At 41.6% G+C, this 17,700-nt stretch overlaps 1 protein-coding gene across 2 annotated transcripts in view; it reads left to right on the plus strand.

The window, feature by feature from the left end:
* Positions 1–17,700, plus strand: part of tmtc1 (transmembrane O-mannosyltransferase targeting cadherins 1) — an 85,309-nt gene that overhangs the window by 42,491 nt on the left and 25,118 nt on the right. For both annotated transcript variants that reach the window (XR_014599120.1, XM_084038497.1), the window contains exons 7-12: positions 2,125–2,314; positions 11,167–11,288; positions 14,557–14,724; positions 15,086–15,199; positions 16,611–16,754; positions 17,495–17,603. Coding sequence is in view for 1 of the 2 variants with exons in the window: in XM_084038497.1 (XP_083894623.1) it covers positions 2,125–2,314; positions 11,167–11,288; positions 14,557–14,724; positions 15,086–15,199; positions 16,611–16,754; positions 17,495–17,603 (847 nt within the window). In the remaining variant the exon portion in view is untranslated. The remainder of the gene's footprint in view (positions 1–2,124; positions 2,315–11,166; positions 11,289–14,556; positions 14,725–15,085; positions 15,200–16,610; positions 16,755–17,494; positions 17,604–17,700) is intronic.

Below are 17,700 nucleotides of genomic sequence, written 5' to 3' on the forward strand. Positions count from 1 at the left end.
AAGTTTGCTTTTAAATTAGAACCTGTGATCGTGCTTTGGCATCTGTACCTTTCTTCCTTGTATTGTTTGACTCTTCCTCATCTTTACCTCAGAGACATAGACTGCAGCATTTCCTATAATTAATCACATAAGCTCTGGTGTTGGCTGGCTCACTGCTCCTGTTGTGCATCGTGCATCACAAGATTGAAGAAATGTATTGCCAACTATTTGTATTGCTTATTTCAATGTGTAATTTCCAATGCTATGCACTCCACACAAGAAATAACATCTAATTCATGTACATGGCGTCCAATTAGCACAGACATGCACAGCTGCATCAACCAGTATCCTACCAGTACGTCTGCGTACTGGTGCATATACGTGAGAGGGTCCAACCATCTCTGCCTGCAGCTTTTATTATTATTATTTGTTGGTTGGCCCATCTGCTCAGAGGATTGAATTTATGGCCCAGACTCATCAGATGACAGCAGCTAGAGAACCTTCTGCTGCATGCTAAATAACTTCCAGCACAACCTTGTAGTTGTGTGTGTGTGTGTGTCTGTGAGTATGTCTGTGTGTGCCAAAGAGGTTTTTAACTACTTCAGTGGCCTGTGCCAGTGATATGGACGGGTCTTCCAGTGAGTTTTCAAACTCTGCCTCCTCCTTGGAGGATGTGTTGCTCTTCCAGAGTTTCTCAAAGTGCTCTTTCCACTGCTCAACAATATCCCCAGTATCCTGCCCCAGTTCTCCTCTCCTGCTGAACACAGCCTGAGACAAGCCCTGCTTTTCCTTTCTGAGTCGTTTGCCAGAACTTACTTGAGGAAAACCGAAAGTCCCTCTCCATAGTCTTCCTGAACTCCATAGTTTTTGTTTTGGAAACCATGGCTGCTGCAGTGCTTCTGACCAACCAGGACCTGTTTCCGGAGACCTCAAGATCAGACAGACCCAAAAAGCTGCTAGCTGAATATCACAAGAAAATGTTTCTTTTGTGAGTGTGTTTATGTGAGTTTTTCCTCCATTGCCATACTGACGTACCCAACTTTGCCCATGTTCTATCTCTTTGCCCTTTACTCCAACTCCTTCCTCACAACAAACGCCACCCTGTCTGAGCCTGCCTGGCTTTTTCAACCAAAGAAGATAGCTGCCACAATCAGTACTCCAGACACCCATGCAGGTCTTGAACCTAGTGAGAGAAATGTAGAAAAATGAAAAGTATGAGCAAATGTAGCTGCAACACGACTCAGCAGCATTTTATCATCCAATGCATTCTGTAACTTGGCCCAGTGGACCCTAAGGCTACGTTCACAACGCAGTTACAAGTGACCTGAAACTGATTTTTTCGCTCATATGTGACCCATATCTGATTTGCTTTTGACAATGTGAACAGCACAAGTCGCATTGAATCTGACATTTTCTAATCAGATTCAGGCCACATTTAAATGTGGTACTGAATCGGATACGTATCGGATTTTTTTGAATGCGACCGCAGTCTGAACAGCCAGGTCGCATTTAATGCGACTTTGACGTCATTCTGACCCGCGCTGCACTGTTTTGTAAATGAATGACAAATAAAGTTGATTGAAAAGCGGGCGGGAGCCAAATTCCTCTTCCTCCTTCGTGCAATCACCCGCTCACAAATTTGCCGGCTGCCGCCACACACTGTTTTTAGCATGAAGCCAATGCCATACAGTCCCACGTTACCGGTTGCCGTTGCCATGTTCGCTTCCGTAAACATCGCTGTGGCGTGATGTCATCAATGATCAACTGCGCATGCGGGTCACTTCAGGAGCGTGAGCTGTTCACACAGCAATCCGTAGACAGGCCGCATTTAAAGAGGTAATGTGAACAGCCAAACAAAAAATCGGATTTGAGCCATAAATCGGAATTGTGCATTAAGACCTGCGGTGTGAACGTAGCCTCTATGTCATGTTTGAAAATGACTCCGAGGCAATATTTAACCTTGGACATCGTCCTGTTTGTTTTATACTCTGGGAAACACTCTAAACTTTTGTTAGGTTTGAACATTGATAGAATCAATTTGTGATTAATTTGTTTCTCTTTCTTTTCTTCCCTCCCTCTATCTGCCCCACATCTGTCTTCTTTCTTTTTCTATATCCCCCATCTCTCTCTATCCCCTCACCATAGGATTTTCACCTATTCTTACCTGCTGTCTTTCAATGCCTGGCTGCTGCTGGCCCCCAGCGTGCTGTGTTATGATTGGCAGGTGGGCAGCATTCCCCTGGTGGAGTCTCTGGGTGACATACGCCACGTGGCTACCATGCTGCTGGCTGTGGTGATGGTGTCTCTCTGCCTGCACTGCCTCTCCTCACTGCAGGTAAGATCAGAAAAATTAGTAGCTGGAAAGTGTTGAAGGCTCCCATCACAAAAACGCCCCTTGATACCCTCAACCACGTAATCAAATGTTGATTCAAGCATACATGGAGCTCTTGATGTTGTGCTGCTGTTGGATGAGGAAGGAGGAAAAATCTATAAAAAATCTATATAGTTCATCCTAACACTAATATCGACCTTTCATTGTCCATTCTTACCACATCTACCACCATCAAAACAGGAAGGAAGTGGTTAAGTAGTAAAGCCCGCCTCTTGCTCCATTTGATTGGCTGCCACTGAAAGTTTGAGAATGTTTTAATGTAATTATTGTTTATTTTATGCACATCTAAAAAACACTCCAAAAAAGTGACGCACTGCACAAGAGAGGAGTATGCCAGGCACCGCCCACAGTCTGACATGCAACCATTTCCCATGTTGCCTCCTGATAGGATGATTTCCTTTAGTGGATTCTCTAGAATTTACATCTGGAGGAAGATGTTGTGGGACCTGATCGTATCAAGGTTCTCTGCGTTTTAACCAATCGCTGTTCTTCCCTTTCAAAGGTTGATGGGCCTTTTAGGTCCGAGGTATATGCTTTAGTTATAAAGGTGAAAAAAATAACAAATAAAAAAAAAAAGATAGCAAAACCAGCTTGGATTTCTGTATGAATTCACTGGTCAATCTAAAGCAAAATATTGAGCTGGTAACACACTTCAAACACATACAATGTTTTCCTCCAAGATTTTGTTTGATGAGAATCAAAGGTGCACATTATACACACATTCCCATCCTCCATATTACTTAACATTTTAAAGCCAGGATAATTTCATACACCTGCTCTTACCGTGGAGAAAAATGCGTTTTTGTATATAGCCTACTGTTTAGTGTACAGTGTGTATTTTCCAAGGGTGTGTTGATTCTAAATGATTATCACTGCTTTGTCATTGTCCTGCGCTCCCTTAGCACTCTTTTTCTGCGTATCTCCGCCTTACATCTCAGATGATATTTGGTTCAATGAGTCTTTATTCAACTATGCTGCAATTATTTTTTCTTTGCAGAAATATAATTTTGTAATGCTAAATTGTGGAGTTCTGTGTTCATATTTGGTCAATTTCTCTGCACTAGAAAGAACACCACTCATACTTGTCAGCCTTGTCAAAATATAGTTTCTCTTCATGCATCAGAGCTTCAGTTGAGCCGGAGAAGCCTGTGCTTCTGAATGTACAAGTACAACCACTTCATTTGAACAGAACATTTTGTATGTAGAATTTGTTCCTTGAATTGAACTTATCTCTGGAGTAAATAGGGAGCTCCTTTCTGCGCTGCCTGAACTGCAACGCTGGAATACATAACAGAATTTGACACCTGGAAGTTCACTCTTTGTCTCTGTATTTTTCAAAATCGGCGAATTGTCATCAACATCATCACACATAATCCTCTCTTTGATGATAATATGAGTAGCTGATAAAAATAAAGAGTTGGTGATATATAAAGTCAGTCTCACTCACACACTCTCTTTACTCCCTCAAACTGCTGCTTGAGGGAGTTTCCGTTTGTTTCTCAACCCTTGGGGCCTTTTCTCACGGCGGTCCAGTTCCGCAGCAAACACTGGTCAACCCACTTCTGTGTGCACTTTCATGCCCTGTGTTACAGGGGAGATGAGGTTGCTTCCTATTGGTCCAACGAAAGTGATATAGAATGTGCAATGGAGGAAAGAAGTCCACACACACACACACACACACACACACACACACACATAGATTATTGTTTGGAAACTTTGTAGAAGTGCATTGGATATATTTGGCAGTAACTTCTCTATAGTTGACAAGACTTACATGGTCTAGGTTCGTGTTTGTGTGCGTCCCTTTTATGCTGGGTTCACACCAGAAACAGAGATGATCTCTGTCTATCTCTCTGCTTATGTGTGTCTTCTTGTTGTGCTCACTCTCTGTTTAGACATACACCATATTGCCAAAAGTATTCGCTCACCTGCCTCGACTCACGTATGAACTTAAGTAACATCCCATTCTTAATCCATAGGGTTTAATATGACGTCGGTCCGCCCTTTGCAGTTATAAAAAGCTTCATCTCTTCTGGAAGGCTTTCCACAAGGTTTAGGAGTGTGTTTATGGGACTTTTTGACCATTCTTCCAGAAGTGTATTTGTGAGGTCAAACACTGATGTTGGAGGGAAGGCCTGGCTCTCAGTCTCCACTCTAATTTATCCCAAAGGTATTCTATCAGGTTGAGGTCAGGACTCTGTGCAGGCCAGTCAAGTTCATCCACACCAAACTCTCTCCTCCATGTCTTTATGGTCATGTTGGAACAGGAAGGGGCCATCCCCAAACTGTTCCACAAAGTTGGGAGCATGGAATTGTCCAACATCTCTTGGTATGCTGAAGCATTCAGAGTTCCTTTCACTGGAACTAAGGGGCCACGCCCAGCTCCTGAATAACACCCCCACACCATAATCCCCCTCCACCAAACTTTACACGTGGCACAATGTAGTCAGACAAGTACCGTTGTCCTGGCAACCGCCAAACCCAGACTCGTCCATCAGATTGCCAGATGGAGAAGCGTGGTTGGTCACTCCAGAGAACGCGTCTCCACTGATCTAGAGTCCAGTGGCGGCATGCTTTACACCACTGCATCCGACGCTTTGCATTGCACTTGCTGATGTACGGCTTGGATGCAGCTGATCGCCATGGAAACCCATTCCATGAAGCTCTCTACGCTGTTCTTGAGCTAATCTGAAGGCCACATGAAGTTTGGAGGTCTGTAGTGATTGACTCTGCAGATAGTTGGTGACATCTGTGCACCTGACCCCGCTCCGTCATTTTCCTTGGTCTACCACTTCTTGGCTGAGTTGCTGTCATTCCCAATCACTTCCACTTTGTTATAATCCCACTGACAGTTGACTGTGGAATATTTAGGAGGGAGGAAATTCCACGACTGGACTTGTTGCACAGGTGGCATCCTATTACAGTACCACATTGGAATTCACTGAGCTCCTGAGAGCGAACCCATTCTTTCACACGTTTGTAGAAACAGTGATGTTGGGACTTTGAAATTGTATTGACTCTGGAAATCTTGAGCGTATTCTAGTCCTGCTCAATGTGTTAAGTGTCCGGAGATGCCTTCTGTTGTGATATGACACTATAAATAAAATTGAATTGAATTGAAAAACAGTCTGCATAGGAGTGACACAAGGACAAAGTGGATTGATTTTAATTTGTGAATCCTGGGAATCTAAACTCCACTGGGGGATAGTTAAAAGTGTGCATATATTATCATTTATGAGCATTAAATCCTTTATATCATATGTTTTATCTTTTATAGTGGATTATCAGTGTGTTTTCTTGCTAGATTTGCTTGTTGCATGTGGACAGAATAAATCAGATGCCGCACCTATTGCTGAAGTTCGTGAGGTGACTGCGTACCTCCTTGTGTGTGAATAGTCCAATTGGTTAACATGGGCACTGAAGGGCAGTGCTTCTCCAAAAATCATGGCACTTCCATTTCTGGGCGTCTGTGTGGGCAACGGGTAATCGGTTTCAGTCTTGTTTTCTTGGACGGCCCTGTTGGGTCCGCTCGATTTCGGATTGCCTCACAAAGCCATCCTTTCATGTATTCCTCGGATAGAGCTTTACAGGCAATTACCGATGCCCACAAAAAGCTGTTAAGTGTGACTGATGGGGGGCTGTGAGTTCAACATAACATGCCAAAGGACACACTGGCTAAGGCAGGTGTAACTTTCCTCCCTTTCTCCTGCATGGGGTGAAAGACAAAATGCATCCAACTTTATAACCCTGGACCTGAACGAATTCCTTAAGTTATTAGGAATAAAGGAGGTCTAAAATTAGCTGCGCTTCTGTAAGCACAAAGCAGCAAGCAACTGGGAAGCACCAACAGGCCGGTTAGTTCACATTATGCTCCAAGCTGAAGTCAGAGGAAGCAGCAAAGCTGTCTTAAACAGCGGCTTCCGAGAGAAGCGCTCCAAAATATAATATGTGGCCTCCATTTAATTAATTAATTCCCACATTTTGATTTGTGCACAACAAAAAAAACATTCTACAACGTGATTAGTTGTAAGATCAACCCGGGCTGTGAGGAACATAGCCCATTCTCTGGTCTTAGCGATGATGACGAGATCTTTGACCTAACAGCCTGTGTACGGTCAGTTCTCTCCTTTTTGTCTTGTTCATTTGTCTCTCATTCGTTAATATTGGTCCACCAAGAACAAAGTGACATGATTGTTTAAATGAAAGTCTATCTGCAGGTGAGTTACAGCTAGCCAAGAGCCCAGAAGAAATTGTTAATTGGACCACAAATTACCGGATGACACAGTGCAGTACACAAAGGAGAAAGCAAATTAAAGCTGCAAGCAGTCTGTCTGGGGAGTGGTCAGGGGTTGCTACTATTCTCAGCTGAACTGCCATGATGTCACCTTCAGGTGGAAAATAGCAATTTGCTACAACCTGGCATAATGCATTTTTTCTTGTTGTACAAGATTAATGTCTAATTGCCATTGTCCCTGTCTTGAAGTCTTCAATACAACCCTTGTTGAATCCTTTTATTCAACTTTGTTAATTGTTGTGCATACTCTACAATGTAGTTGGAACAATCCAAACGGTCCATCTCGGCATGGCAGCAGTGTTTCATGAAACTCAAATACTTTACAATTTAGCATTGTGATGGATTTAAGATTGCACTTACCAATTTTAAAGTAATTTTGGTTAAATCTCTAGGAAAAGGTATTTAAAGAAAGAAAATTATTTCACAGTAAATTCATGGATTGCTTCCTGTAGGGTTTAGGGAACTCAATTGCATACATCTATGTGAAATTTACAGGTGGGGACCTGATTTTGAAAGCTGTCAGGGGCACTATTGGAACTATTTGGCACGCCCAAGTTATTGGAGGGTGGAAACCAGAATGGTAGTCAACATCTATACATCCATAGTCAATAAGGCTTCGTAAAACACACTACATTCAAACTCAAAAATAACCCCCTGGAGCTGCCCTAGCTGTCACTCCGCTGCCAGATGTGGCTCCGGTGGTTGCTTTGCTACCTGTAGGAACTGCGGCTGCCCATGTGGTTGCTGGGGCTCTGGTGGTCTTGGCCGACCCAGTGAATAGTGACTCCCTCTCATGCTCTGATGTTGAAGTACAAGAAAAGAGTAGAGTAAAGGACAGAAAAAGAAAGGGAGAACTACCTCTGACAAGCGGACAATAGTGCTTCAATTCATGAAAACCAAAACAAAGTGATGCTTTTAGAGACTGTGGTAGTGATGATTTAATGTATTTAGGGGGTGATTTTAACTGCGCCGTTGATCCAAACCTAGACAGGAACCATCCTGAACCACATGCTGCTTTATCTTACAGGATCAGACAGCTGATAGAAACTCTAGCTGTCTGACCTGTGGAGGGTTTTTAACAGGGACCACAGACGGTACACCTGGAGTCACACAATGGGGAACCTTTTATCTCTGGCCAGACTGGACCGCCTCTATTGTTTTAAACAGCGTTTAAATGTTTTAAAGGATGTTTTATTCGCTCTGTTTTTACCAAAAAGGTTTGTTTAAAAAGCACCTATTGGCATTTTAACCTGCCCTTTTAAAAGACCAGACTTTCAAAACTGTTTTTAGGTTGTTTTGGTTTTCCCACAGGGAGAGCAAACCTGCTTTCCCCAGCATTCAACAGTGGTGGGACTATGGGAAGACACAAATCAAGTAAATTTGCCAATAGTTCACTTGCAATGTCACTCGAGACTTAACCCAGATGGTTTGGACCTCTCCAGTTCATTGGCTGTAGAAACTTATTTCCATAGACCAGGAAAATGCTTTTGACCAGGTTTAACACCAGTATTTATGGCAGACTCTGGCTGCCTTTGTGTTCAACCCAGGCTTGATAGCCATGATCCAGGTTCTCTATAGTGACATTGGGAGTGTCCTGGAGATAAATGGTGCACTGAGTATTCTCTCACTGAGTATTCTCTGGCCATCAAGCTTCCGGCCCATCTGGCCAGCAGGGGCGCTGCATTCCGCCTGCCATTCCTCCAGAGGATGTTGACTGGGCCAAAGGACACTCTGCAGAGACCCCTATCCCGGTGCATCCTTAAACAATTTTAAAAGACACGCCAAAACAAACAGAAGAGACAGCTTTAAAACTGTGTTTAAGGGCAGGCCAAGATGGCAGTGTACGTGAGCAGGAAGAGGTAGGTGAACATGGAGGGTTAGGGGAACCTCTCCCTGTCTGTACCAGCCTAATCAAATCCAGACTCTTGATTGATATTAGCTTCTACAAAATAGCAGGTGACTTGGACTCTTTTAAATATCTCTGGTGTTTACAGAATGCTCTGTCAAAGCAGAATCACTGATTTATGCCAATTACCTGATGTGAATGTATTTTTTTCATTTTTTTTTTCATATTTTTATTGGGTTTTTTCTTTTTATAAACACAACAAAAACACCCACAAGGAACAATTGTCTCGTCATGAGTATACATTGCAAATTTTAACAATGAAAATAAGCATAGATTATACAAATATCAAAATATCAAACTTATAACACAAAATAAATAGTTCAAAGAAAGTAATGAGAGAGAGAGAGAGAAAAAAAAAATAATAATAAAAAATATATATATATATTAAAAAAAAAAAAGGGGGGGGTCAGGGGGATTAGTCCTGGGGCAGGGCTGATAATGAGTTAAAGTAAGATATAAAAGAATTCCATTTTTTTGTAAATTTAGTGGAGCAGCCTTTTACCGACAGGGTTATTTTTTCTAATCTAATAAAGAACATAACGTCCTTGAGCCAGACCGATATGGATGGGGGATTGGGAGACTTCCACATTAGCAAGATTCGGCGTCGTGCCAGAAGGGAAGTGAAGGCTAGCACCTCCGATTGCAAAGAGCCAACACGGAGCCGTTCTGTTGGGGTCCCAAATATAGCAATCAAGGGGTCTGTCCTTATTTGAACCCCAAGAACCCCCGACAAAATCACAAAAAAGTCAGTCCAAAATTTAAGTAATCTGGGACAGTAAAAAAACATATGACTAAAGTTACATGAGGAGGCATGGCATCGGTCACATTGGTCCAAAACATTTGGATACATTTTAGACAGTCTAGCTTTGGTGAAATGGACTCTATGTAACACTTTAAACTGAATAAACTGCAGCCTGGCACAAGGAGAAGATGAGCGTATACTATGCACAGCTTTATCCCACCATTGATCTGTCAGATTTATCCCAAGTTCACTCTCCCAAGCACTTTTGCTTTTGACAGCTGAATCATTTTCCAGAGCCATGAGTTTGTCATAAATCTTAGATATTAGTGATTTCTGTTGGGGTTTTAAGGTCAAAAGGTCTTCCCATGGCTGGTTAATAGAGAGCAAAGGATAACATGAAAAAAGAGAAGAGGCACAATGCCTAATTTGAAAGTACATAAATAAATGGGATGTAGGTAAATTAAAATCTTTAGACAAGTCTGAAAAAGTAGCAAAAGTGCCGTCTTTATAAAGGTCTCTAAAAACTTTAATGCCTCGGTTTTGCCATAAGATGTAGGAGATATTCCCAACAGATGGGGGAAATAGATGATTGTTCACTATGGGCATCAGAGTGGATGCAGAAGAAAACTTAAAATGGCGCCTAAATTGGAACCAAATCCTCAGTGTATATAGCACAATAGGATTCTTAGTGAAACTAGAAGGGTTAATGGGCAATGCAGATGTGAGTAAAGCCGGTAGTGTAGAGGAGAAACACGACTGGGTCTCAAGCTTACACCATAATAGATCAGGAGATTGAAGCCAATAAGTTAATTTATGTATTTGCGCTGACCAATAATATAGAAGAACATTTGGTAAGGCAAGACCACCGTCAGATGTGAATTTTTGCAGTAGAGACTTTTTTACCCTGGGAGTCTTACCTCCCCACAAGAAGGAAGTAATAGTCTCATCCAATGACTTAAAAAACTTTTTAGGCAAAAATAAAGGAGTGCACTGAAAAAGAAAAAGAAATCTTGGCAAGACATTCATTTTTACCACATTAATCCTACCTATCAATGACAGAGGAAGAGAATTCCACCGCTTGAAATCTAGTCCAAGCTGGGTAACCAAAGGGACATAATTGGCAGAATAGAGAGAAGGCAAGGTGCGGGTCACATTAATCCCTAAATATTTAAACCCTGAGGGGCTGAGCTTAAAAGGAATATCGGACTGTTGGAGTTGTAAAGCTAGGGTGTTTATAGGATAGCATTCACTTTTAAGTAGATTAACTTTATAACCTGAGAAAGAGCCAAATCTCTCCAGTAATGATAAAATTGGCGGAATAGTAGTCAGGGGGTCCGATATATACAAAAGAAGGTCGTCAGCATAGAGAGACAATTTTAAGTCAATGCCAGAACGAGGAATGCCGTGAAAGTGGGGGAGAGATCTTAAAGCAATGGAGAGGGGCTCTATGGCCAAAGCGAAAAGTAAGGGGGAGAGGGGACAGCCCTGTCTAGTACCACATGATAATGTGAAATATTTAGAACGGGAATTATTTGTGTGGACACTTGCTTGAGGGTTGGTATACAGAAGTCGAATCCAATAAATAAACCTGTTCCCCAGGCCAAACTGTTGTAGAACTTCAAAAAGATATCGCCATTCTACCCGAGTGAATGTATTTTTTTAAATTAACTTTTTCAGCAGTTGACCTATAAACAGTTGAAATAATGCCTAATAAATTGTATTTCAAAATATATATCTTTTTCTCTCCATCTCTATCTTTATCTCTCTCTTCCTATTACTCACTCACTCTCTCTCTCTCTCTCTCTCTCTCTCTCTCTCTCTCTCTCTCTCTCTCTCTCTCTCTCTCTCTGCAGAGACAGGAGAGCAGGGAGGTGTTGGTAGGAATGTTGTTTCTGGTGTTTCCCTTCATTCCTGCCAGTAACCTTTTCTTCAGGGTTGGATTCGTTGTGGCTGAGAGGGTTCTCTACATGCCGAGGTGAGTCAGTGTGTTTGTATGGGCAGGTGATTATGCACATGTACAGCTACTTGATATGCTTATTGTTTATAATTTCTACTCCCACACAAATATAATTTATTCAAAAATAGTCTTGGTCTTTTAATCAAAGTTTTATTTTTGTTCTTTGAATTCATGTATCCATCCTTCTGCAGGCACTGGTCATGCTGGAGACCCAGTGCGTAACATAAAATATATCTGTCTGAAGTCACTTCATCTTACTCATTTAGGGATGGACAACTAGTTTTCAAGCTTTCAAGTCTTGTTTTCATAGTTTTTTCCCACCCTTTTTGAGTCACCTATCAAAGCTCTGTTTTTCTTTTTGATGCCATTTCTGTCTTCCACAGATGGTGTTTCCTATGATGGTGTTATATTGCATTATTTGTGTAAATGTTCAACCCAGTCTCATGGCAGTCCATTGTGCAGCTCTATTCTGAGCAAGCTGGAGTTTTGCAAGTACTTTTTTTGAGGTGCCAGACCATATTGCAGGGCAGTAGTCAAGGTGGGACAAGACTAATGATTGAATAACAAGCTTGATTGTTATCAGTTAAAAAACATGCACATTTTCTAATGTTTGAAATACTTTTACTCATTTTACTGACTATATTCTTTATATGTATAGACCAAGATAATGTTTCATCTATAGTAATGCCCAGCAATTTGGCTTCTCTAACTTGCTCAATAGCTGCACCATGTAATGAGAGGACCAACTTCTGATCAGGCCGAAGTGAGTAGTTAGACCCAAGTACCATACATTTTGTTTTAGAAATATTCAACTTTAACTTGTTTGCTGTAACCCAATCAGATATCAGTGTTAGCTCATATTGAAGTGTCTTATTAACTTGTTCAGCACTGCTATCAGATGTAAAGATGGTTGTATCATCCGCGTACATTACTATACCCACATTTCTCAATACATATGGCATATCATTTACAAAAATAGAATAGAGGAGAGGTCCGAGGCAGCTCCACTGGGGAATACCACACTGAAGCGTCTCTATATCTGTAAAAGCACCATTAAACTTAACACACTGTCTCCTGTCAGTCATATAACTTCTCATAAAATTTATCACAGAGTTTTTAAAACCATAGGCTGAAAGCTTCAAGCGTAACAGTTCATGGTCAATCAGATCAAAGGCTGCACTAAAGTCTAGACATACAACACCTACAACTGACTTCCTGTCTATCTGTGTAAGCAGGTCATCAGTGAGACATGTAAGAGCAGTGCTAGTGGAGTAGCCTTTCCTATATGCATGTTGGAAATCAGAGTTCATATTATTTACTTCAAAGTAATACTGAATTTGCTTAAACATGATTCCCTCTAACAGTTTGCTTAGTACAGGTAACACACTTATTGGCCTGCTGTTATGCCCTGTAAATGGCTCTCTGCAGTTTTTTGGCAGAGGAGTGACTTTTGCAATATTCCATAGGTTTGGATAAATAGATTCTTTAAAACATAAATTGAAAATATGACATAGAGGTTTTGCTATTACTTTTGCTGCAAGCTTTAGAAGTTTGCCATCTAAATTATCCAACCCGCAAGGTTTGTCACACTTAATTGTAAGAAGAAGTTTTTCCACATCTACCTCTCTAAGAGTTTTAAATTCAAAGCAACAATCTTTATTACCCATAATATGATTTCTTATATTAGCTAAAGATGGCCTATAACATCCCGGCAACAGCTGATCCCTAATTGAATTAACTTTTTGTAAGAAATATTTGTTAAAATAGTTAGCTATATCATAGTAGTATCCCATTATGTTCTATAAAAGAAGGCGTTTTACCATTTTTACTTCTGCCCATAACTTCATTAAGTGTTCTCCATAGTTTTTTACTGTCACCATTGCACTCCTCAAATTTGGATTTATAATATTGTTTTTTCTTTGATATCCACAGGTTAGCACACTAGCTCAGTGGTGTTAGTCTGAGCCAGGGCCTGAGCCTGGCCTGGGCCTGGTGAATAGGCTGCAGATGAGGCTCAGGTTGTAGGCCACAGCAGGAGAATCAGGCTAATAACTTCACAATTCTACTTCACAGTCACACTTTCACTGTTTTTGTGTTGCAAAAACACTAAACAACTACTGGTGAAACTTTGGTAGAGTAGATAATGAGGATTGCGTAGATTTCTGTCAGATTATTTCCTAAGGTTCAGCAGCACACAGCAGCAGCAGCTTTCAGGTAATGGACTACAAAAAGCACATCGTCCACTTCTCCCCATGTTGTTGGATCTATAAACAGCTTCAGGTCCAGCAGCTGGTTTGGGTCCAGCAGCTCCTCCTTCCTGCTGTTACAATCAACTCTGCTCTGTAAACCAACTGACCAACACTGTTCATCCACACATGGAATATAAAATATCTCACTCCTTTTTGGAGACATCATATTTATTCCCAATTGTGCAACGGACACAAAAGAGGCGAATTTTGTATTGGTTGATTTGAAATATTTATTGCTGAGACTACGTTATTTTCAGTTTTTACTAAGCAGCTACAATGTTAGCATAGCCTAGCTCTGAATGATCAGACCGCCGTTGCCAAAACAAGTATTTTAAAGTTTTTTTAAGTCTTGTGTTGTGGACAGAGTTAACAACCCATGACTTTGCACTTTTTAGCTATAGTTGTTACTTTGGAAACATCTAGTAACAGTCTGCTACTCAAAAATAGATGAACTAATTCATCACATTAGCTCAGCCTTTTTCCGGCTTCCCATCTCTTCTCTTTTTCTTCCTTGGGTACCAGAGGGCTTTGGTCCTCTTGACAGGATTTTGAGGCTAAGACCGCTGATGTATATCTATCATGTTTCACACAGCTCGGTCAGCATCATGACTCATTAGTTCAGATACCCGCCCGACGGGATCAACCCACAATCAGTAAAGTGAAGCGACAGGATGATGTTTTTATGTTTGCCGATTCTAGTTATGTAATGGTGTGGTGTAGGGAGGCACAACGGTCTAGTGGTTAGCACTGTCGCCTGACAGCAAGAGGGGACTGGGTTTGAATCCAGGTTCTGGCCTGCTTTCTGTGTGGAGTTTGCATGTTCTCCCCCTGTAAGTGTGGGTTCTCTCTGGGTTCTCCGACCTCCTCCAAAAGTCCAAATACATGCAGGTTAATTGACACCTAAATGCCCATAGGTGTGAATTGTTGTATATACTTTATATCAAGAAGACCTTGTGAATAATACCTTTGCCTTGTTTTAGTTTCTCACCCCAGCGTCTGTCCTCCAGGTCCCCTAACAACCTGCTCTCCTCTTCTAGTATGGGGTACTGTATCCTGGTGGCTCATGGTCTGGGTCGCTTGTATTCATTGGCAGGCCGTTGGGGCACCACGGTCCTCAGTGTCTCCATGCTTCTGCTGCTCCTGCTCTTCTCCTGGAAGACCGTCCAGCAGAACCACGTCTGGCTCTCCAGGGAGGCCCTCTTCCGGTAAGGAGAGATAGTGAGTGCGCGCGTGGGTGTGTGTGTGTGTGTGTCATCACCTTGCTGTATTCCCCGGGGGAACTGATTTCAGAGAAAGATGTCACCTACCACACTTGTGGGTGTGTTCAAGGTACACACAATTAAAAAACACTTCAAAAAGACTGATTTGGATAGGATCAATATCAATGACTTTGTCAATCAAAAAAAGAAAAAAGTGGAAGAACAAGCAGCTGTCAAACTCACTTTCCTCTCTAAAATACAAGGAGTTGGTAGGAAAAAAGGAGGTCATTGTGGCTGTGATTCTTTCTTTCTACAGACTGACTGCATGCCACCTCCTCCTTCTCCCTCCTCTTCCTCCTTGTTTCAGCTCTGGTATCCAGACTCTGCCACACAATGCCAAAGTCCACTACAACTACGCCAACTTCCTGAAAGACAGCGGCCGGCACCAGGAGGCTATTCACCACTACAGCACTGCTCTCAGGTCAGATTCTCAACTAGAGCCCTCTGATTCTACGAATCCAACACAGTCGCTTCCTGTTAATAGAACTGTTTCATTCATTGACCCTTTTCTAAGACCCACCCTTTGAACTCTGACCAGGGTCTGACAACTCTCCCATAGATCCATAGACTTCAATGCAATCATTTCACATTTTCTTAATTTTCAGCTGCTTTTCCTGATTTTGAGTCAGACATGGTTTAACTTGGTTCCTGTGACAAATGTCCTTGTCCCCCCGAGAGGTTGGAAGGACATTTATAATCATAGCTGATATTTCCAACACCCAGATTCCCCCCATCCCCATCTCGACTTGCACCAGTCTCTCTTTCCCTCACTAATAAAACAGTCGCACCACATACTAGAAATTGGAGATTTAATATGTTATAATTTAAAGGTCCAGATTTAGTTAAATCCTTCAAAAAAGCATGAACAATATTTTTAGATATTGATGACCTGCCAGGAAGCTCAATGTGTGTTCTTTGTTAGGCAAAATAATTGATCAAAATATCATCATCATACAAGAAGAAGTAAATCAGATTTAGAACACAAAATCTAAATTCTTGCACTGGTTCACTAGAGGCACACTTACTGAAGAGTAATTAAAGAAATTAAAACTTGAAAAAAAAAAAAAAGAAATCCTTGACAAAAAGACTCCGTTCCATCTGCAGAGATTACAATTGGACAGCTTTGAATATGGCAACAAACCTATGAGATTTCTGGCTAATCAGCTAAAACGTAATAAAGAGAGAATAACTATTTCCTCCATTAAGTACTCAGCTGTGAAAATAACTAATGTCCCTGAAGAAATAAATACAAACTTTAGAGACTTTAATAAAAAACCCTCAGATAATTCAAGGTGACCAAACAGTATTTATTAAAGGAAGGCAGTATGCTACCACTCATAATCTGGAAATCGTACACACGTACATTCACATCACACATAAACATGCAATACATATGTACTCACTATCTAATGTTGATGGATTGATGTCCATTGATTTATTATTTATATTATCAATATTTAATATGTACTGTATATATAATAGGGCTGTCAAATGATGAATTTGTATCTGATTAATCGCAGGGTAGGTCACAATTAATTACAATTCATAAATATACCCCGACATTTTTTTTTTCTCTGTATGTTGTTGTGTGAACAGAAAGATAAATGACAGAAGGCGTATATGCACCAGAATGTGAAGCCTCTACAAATACAGATGCACTGATAGCACTTTTTTCCGACCGAGTACAAATCCGATATGAGTTCTTAATAATACCATTACAGTTCTAACAATAACTTTGAAATTGTCTGTCTCCCTCTGCTCTCTTGTCTCCTTATTTCTCTCCTCCTCTCACTCCCTCCCTCTGCTGACTCTGTCTCCTCCCCTCCTCCCAGGTTGTACCCCCGCCATGCCAGCGCCATGAACAACCTCGGCACTCTGACTCGCAGCCCAGAGGAGGCTGAGCAGTACTACAGGAAGGCTCTGGACACCAACCCTCAGCACAACCGCGCCCTGTTTAACCTGGGAAACCTGCTCAAGTAAAAACACACGACACCAGAATATTCCAGAACAGACCCACATGTGATCACATCACACCAAAGCTTGTCCATCACTTTGTGAAATAGGAAAAAAACTAAAGATTGTGTTGCTGTATGGGGGAAGTATATCACTGGGGATGTAAACAGTAACTTTGCTAAAGTCTTTTCAAATGACAGTAAAATTGACCAATCGTATCTCCCCGATAAATGGGCGGGCTTTGTTATCATTAACTTTATGTTCCTCGGCCCACTGTGGGGAACACGGATCACAACTTAAGCTAGCGGGAAATGGCTATCATGAATGCTTCTCCTTCCTTACCTTACTCCCCTTCTTGTCCTCAAAAACATCACCAGGAAGAAAATAACCGGGTCAGATAACTCCTTTATTTTGGGACAGTGGGATTTTGGGTATTGGAGTTCTTGTGACCTGTGAGAACCCAGCTGTGTGTGTGTGTGTGTGTGTGTGTGTGTGTGTGTGTGTGTGTGTGTGTGTGTGTGTGTGTGTGTGTGTGTGTGTGTGTGTGTGTGTGTGTGTGTGTGTGTGTGTGTGTGTGTGTGTGTGTGTGTGTGTGTGTGTGCGCGTGTGCGCGTGTGCGTGTGTGTGTGTAACTAAAACCCAAGAGGAGAGGGAATCTCATCAGCTTTATTTTCAATCAATGAAATGTACAGAAAGAAATACAGAGGACATGAACTCTTATGGTGATGGTGGGGGTGATGATGATGATGATGATGTGTTCCAGGTCCCAGGGGAAGGAAAAAGAGGCAGAGATTCTGCTGAAGGACTCCATACACTTCGGTCCACATTTTGCTGATGCTTACTCCAGTCTGGCATCACTTCATGCTGAGCAGGTGAAACATCCAGAACACCCTAAGAGGACACTGGCTCTCTCTCACACTTGTTCACATACAGTACCATACTTGACTGCGGTGCCTGAAGGCATGTTGT

This window comes from Eutrigla gurnardus (genome assembly GCF_963514095.1).
Source record: "Eutrigla gurnardus genome assembly, chromosome: 21".
Taxonomy (NCBI): Eukaryota; Metazoa; Chordata; class Actinopteri; order Perciformes; family Triglidae; genus Eutrigla; species Eutrigla gurnardus.